Source organism: Etheostoma spectabile, chromosome 4, assembly GCF_008692095.1.
Source record: "Etheostoma spectabile isolate EspeVRDwgs_2016 chromosome 4, UIUC_Espe_1.0, whole genome shotgun sequence".
NCBI classification, from domain to species: Eukaryota; Metazoa; Chordata; class Actinopteri; order Perciformes; family Percidae; genus Etheostoma; species Etheostoma spectabile.
Genome location: NC_045736.1, coordinates 35,291,086 through 35,296,590, shown reverse-complemented (window position 1 = coordinate 35,296,590; position 5,505 = coordinate 35,291,086). Strand labels below are relative to the sequence as shown.

General features: G+C 42.6%; 1 protein-coding gene across 3 annotated transcripts in view; it reads left to right on the top strand.

The window, feature by feature from the left end:
* Window positions 1-5,505, top strand: part of zbtb40 (zinc finger and BTB domain containing 40) — a 21,536-nt gene that overhangs the window by 8,093 nt on the left and 7,938 nt on the right. For 2 of the 3 annotated variants that reach the window (XM_032513172.1, XM_032513174.1), the window contains exons 3-5: window positions 693-1,108; window positions 2,196-2,533; window positions 4,275-4,500. In XM_032513172.1, coding sequence (XP_032369063.1) covers window positions 693-1,108; window positions 2,196-2,533; window positions 4,275-4,500 — 980 coding nt within the window. The remainder of the gene's footprint in view (window positions 1-692; window positions 1,109-2,195; window positions 2,534-4,274; window positions 4,501-5,505) is intronic. The other variant, XM_032513173.1, reaches the window with a different exon arrangement.

Here is a 5,505-nt window from a genome sequence, read left to right as displayed (position 1 = left end):
CATCATGGCTTTTAAACGAGCAAAGTGGCAGTTGGTCAAGGCCACACCGCCAGCCTCCACCTTGTCCCCTCCTCTTCCTCCAAAGTTACAGACTCAGAAATGACACGTCCTTAGGAAAGCTCATTGTGGGACTGGCTCTAGGGGCTGTAATTCTGCACCAAGGCTGAGTTTACGGAAATAGACTTCAGATACAGTATTAGGGGACCACTAAGGTCTATATAAAAGAGACTTCAGATACAGTATTAGGGGACCACTAGGTCTATATAAAGAGACTTCAGAAACAGTATAGGTGACCGCTATGGTCTATATAAAAGAGACTTCAGATACGATATTAGGGGACCCTAAGGTCTATATAAAGAACTTCAGATACAGTATTAGGGGACCACTAAGGTTCTAATAAAAGAGACTTCAGATACAGTATTAGGGGACCACTAAGGTCTATATAAAAGAGACTTCAGATACAGTATTAGGGGACCACTAGGTCCTATATAAAGAACTTCACGTACAGTATTAGGGGACCACTAAGGTAAAAAAAAAAGCATCCAAAAAGCACCATGTCATGGGACCTTCAAGAGGATGGAAGATTTATTCATGTTGCAAGAAATTCAAAGTTTATTAAAGTGAAAAACAAAAACAAATTGTTAATCACAAAAAAAAGAAAAGAAGCAAAACTATATCTCCATCTCTGTCAGGTCTCTGCTGGATGGCTCGGACACCATCTCCATCGACACGGCCATGGTCTCCTCGCAGGAGTTCGGCTGTCTGCTGGACATGGTCTACACCGGCAAGCTGCCTCTCGGCAAACACAACGTCAGCCGCATCGTCGCCGCCGCAGACAGCCTGCAGATGTTCGACGTGGCCGTGGGCTTCAAAAACGTCCTCACCACTCTCGTGAACCAGCAGGTCTCCGTCCCGGTGGTGTCTCCACAGACGGCGAGCCTCAGTGAGATCAACAAAGCCCAGAGCGTGAACGCCGAAGGTTCAGCCTCACCCAGCAAGGACGACTCCACGCCAGACGAGACGGAGCTGAAGAAGGAGGACGGTCAGAGTCAGGAAGAGGACGCAGAGGAACCGGCGTGTAAAAGAGTCTGTTTCTCCGAGTCCTCAGGTCAGTTTCAGCTGCTTACCATGCCAAAGGCCTGTTTCAGGGAGAATACAAACTTTTTAAAGGCATAAATACAGGAGTTAACAGTTTCTGTCTAAAATATATATAATAATAGATATAGATATATAGATATAGATAATCTTATATATATACGTTTTTTTTAAATATTCATTCATCAGAATCCTTTTATAATGACACATGAATGATTGTGATAAATAAATATATATATATTAAAAAAAAAACGAACGGTCAACCATATTACGAGTTGTATAGCATATGTATGGCATTGCATAGTTTGTCCACCAGAGGGCGCTCTACAACGTCCCTGTTGGCAACACTGATCATTTTTGTTGTTGTTATTGTGTTTTAAGGACTTTAAGTTTCATTTTTAAAGTTTATATTTTTTATACATTTTATTTATCAGAACTTTAATATATTTTTATGTTCCTCTGTTCTGTCAAATTATTATATTATATATTATTTTAGTGACAACTCATAAATAACTACAAATAACTAATGTTAGGGAAATCTGTTTATGTTTTGTTACGCGTTTCTGGATTATTGTTTTTAAATATATATCGGAACATCAGATTTTTAAATAACCAAATATTTGCAACTGTATAGGCCTTAAAATTCGGCCGGGCTCTAAATTGTATGTATCATGATCATTTTTGCGACAGTTTTTTAAAAATCGACTCTTTACCCTAGAATCAATTTTCTTTTTTTCTTTACCAATTATTGACCTAAATATTTCCTCCTGATGCTGTACTGCAGACAGTATAACATCATATCCCTTTTCTGACAAAAAGCAGAAAATGCTGAAAATCCATGTTATCCATGTTCTTTTCAAATGAAATAAATATCAGACTGACTGACTGACTGACATGTGATGTGCATTCTTTTTAGAAAACAAATAGTTTTTTGTAAATGTCTCATGATGTATTGTCTCTAGAAGTGGATTATTCAACTTGTTTTTGTTAAAAAATAAGAATAACCTACTGCAACCTAATGCAATCCAAAACAAGCCCACAACGTACAAGACAACGGTAATGTAATAACGGTCAATGTTTTCTTATCTTTGTGTACACAGAGCCTACAGAAGGCAGACCCTCAGACAGCGTGGCGGAAGAAAACAACCCGGCGGAAGAAAACAACCCGGCGGAAGAAAACAACCCGGCGGAAGAAAACAACCCGGCGGAAGAAAACAACCCGGCGGAAGAAAACAACCCGGCGGAAGAAAACAACCCGGCGGAAGAAAACAACCCAGCGGAAGAAAACAACCCAGCGGAAGCCACGGTGTCAATTGGACCGGCTGCTGCTTTTCTGGAGCGTTCCTCTCAACTTGTAGAGCTCCTCGCCAACATGTCATCGATCGTGGAGCTGCTGAGCCAGGCAGCACAGGGAAGCCTGGAGGAACAGGGGAGACAGGTAGAACGGAACTTGCACATAGTGGGCAATTTGCGTAAGCATAATTAGCAATAACTAACATAATCGCCTATACGGACAATATTTCAGCAGCTGCTTGGGGGTTTCTGACTATATCGGAGGGGTTTTGGGGGTTATTGAGCATCCTGAATCTCGTTCAGATTCTCCTTCTCCATGAACAGCATGAAATCAAGGAGGGGGTTAACTTGTCGTGCTACAGATTTCCCACTGTGGTGACACTTTGTTACTATGACTCTAGAGTCAGTAGTCGCTCCAAAGCTTATCACCGTAGTTTAACAATTCACATAAATCAACATTTCTGTAAATGCGCTGATAGCCAGTCGGCTAATTTTCAACTGTAGTCTTAGTTACCTAGCAAGAAACAGGAGGAAACCCCCACAAACACTGGGACACAGGGCATCGGAACGACCTGGGTTCAAACCCAGAACCTTCTTGCTGTGAGGCAGAATCTCTCTCTCTCTCTCTCTCTCTATCTCTCTCTCTCTCTCTCTCTCTCTCTCTCTCTTCAGGCCACTTACGTACCATAAATCAGGCTTAATGTCTGGCTTTACCATCATTAGTTTATCTCAGTGTGTACTTCGCCCACAGCAATCCCACCAATCAATCCCAATATTCCCAGTTATAGAGGAAATACCGTAACCATACTATTCTTCGTAAACCTTTCCAATTATTCCCTGAAAGGACCAAACAGGCCTGCCTTGTTACAAATTACAAACCACAATTTCTTCAAAACTTGCCATTTTCACCGTTTAGCTTGCTAGCTCAACGTTTGTTTTGGAAGGCGAGGGACCTCCTGCAGAAAAAAATCTCCCAGTCCTAGAAACGGTTGCCCTGTGAAACAAAAGTGATGGTTATCTTCACTGCTACCCAGCAGAACACTGCATGCTGGGTCAGTGGTGGTGTGCACTGTGTGGTCGTGTGTGTGTGTGTGTGTGTGGTGTGGTGTGTGTGGTGTGTGTGTGTGGTGGTGTGGTGTGTGGTGGTGTGTGTGTTCTTGGTACAATCTCCGTCCTCCAGCAGTACTAGAGGTCAGACACTCCACAGGGCACCTTTAAGGCTACATTACATTTTCATGTTTTGGTTTAAAGACAAATATCTATTGCTTCATTTACCTCTCATTCCCCCTGCTCTGGCGCCCGCCCCCACCCCGCCTGTTTCTGAGCCGCTAAACCGGGGACAATTGGAAACACTTCTGACCCGTTTTGGTTTGGAATCTGCTGGGTTGTGTTGCAGTCTTGACAAAGAATATTCAATTCAACTTCATTTATAGTATCAAATCATAACAAGAGTTATTTAGTGCGACAGTGGCGAGGAAAACCTTCCTTTGAGGGAGAAACCTGGGACAGACCCAGGCTCTTGGTGGGCGGTGTCCGACGGTGCCGGTTGGGGGTGTGATGGACAGTGGCAATAACAATACAGATAATGGAACCATGACTAGAAATAGCAGTTATAGTAGTCCATGGCAAAAGCATGGGGTTGTGGGAACATAGTGGGCTGACCCCACTGAAAGCAGCTGAAATGCAGAACTGAGTACACTTTAATGTCATTGATTTATTGCAACGTCATTGCATATTTTCCTCATATCGTGCCGCCCTTGGCCATTATTGAAGTAGATAATCTATAATCTACTTTAAGCATAAGCATTTAAAATACAAAAAAAAAATCAAGGCCCGGATCTTTCTGTAGTTGAGGGTCTAATGAAGGTAGATCTGTGCCCCTGCAGGTTGTGTGTGAGTGCTGTGAGGAGGCTGATCCCAGCTCAGTGGTGGAGAAGCTGCTGAGCAGAGTGGAGGAGGGGCAGCTCAGTGAGGGAGCCATCGTCTCGCTGCTCCGGACCGTTCGGCAGAGAGCTCCCTCCTCCTTCCCCACACCACTGCTCTCTCTGCTGGGCGAGGTGGAGAAGGACACACCGGAGCCCCACGGAAACCAAACGCCAGGTAAAGAAGAATGTAAGTGGATATCTTCTCATTCGATTGAAAAAATAATTTTCCAAATGTCAAGTTGAAATGTATAGTGAGTGATGTTAATGCAATGCACTTTTTTTCCAAATTGAGCGAATATCTCCCCACGGTCACCTAGCTCTCTATTTTCTGTGTGCGCCGAAAACACCATAGACTAGACTAAGACTAAGACTACGTTTACACGTGGGCGGCTATTTTCATAAACAGACATTTCAACCTCTCCGATTTCAAAAGTAGCATCGTGCACAGTTGTAAGTTTTCAGAAAAGTGTTTATTTACACGTACCCGTGTATCTATGCAGTCAACGTCAAACCTGTAGGTGGCAGTGTAACGAGAAGCTCAAGCCCACGTGAGCCAATCAGAATCTTGAAAATAGCAACAACAGCAACAAATCACTTCCTCTGTTTTCTAGGGTTCAAAAAAAATCAATACAGTATAGTATCGTGATATTTTCAGTGGCAATACTGTATGAATACACAGCCACCAAGTATGGATCTGTTATTATATATATGTGTTGGTCAGTTTGTCTGCTTGACAATCCCATTTTGCGGCAATAAAATTGAATTGACAGAGAAATGTATCTTTTTAGATAAATCAGATTTGGGGACATCTGTTGACATTGGGCAAATTAAAAAAAAGGTTATAAATTGCAATATATCGCAGAATATTGTAATATGTTTAAAATCTCAATAATATTGTTTCGTGGCATAAGTATCGTGATGATATCGTTTCAGGAGGCGTCTGTCTTGTCTCAGTTTACGTGCAAAGGAAGATTTCAAAAATCTCCACTCTGGCCGGAGGTTTTAGAAAAAGTCGTTTTCAGAGGCAAATTCTCCTCTTGCGTGTACACAAAGGGCACAAACGAAGGGAAAGGGAATCTGTCAAAAGAAGCATGTATGTGTAAACAAGGTCTAATACACAGCCCCGGCTACAAAACTACAAGCCACAAAACACCATTCCATTGGCTGGATTGATGGTTTTGGGGGGGGGGGG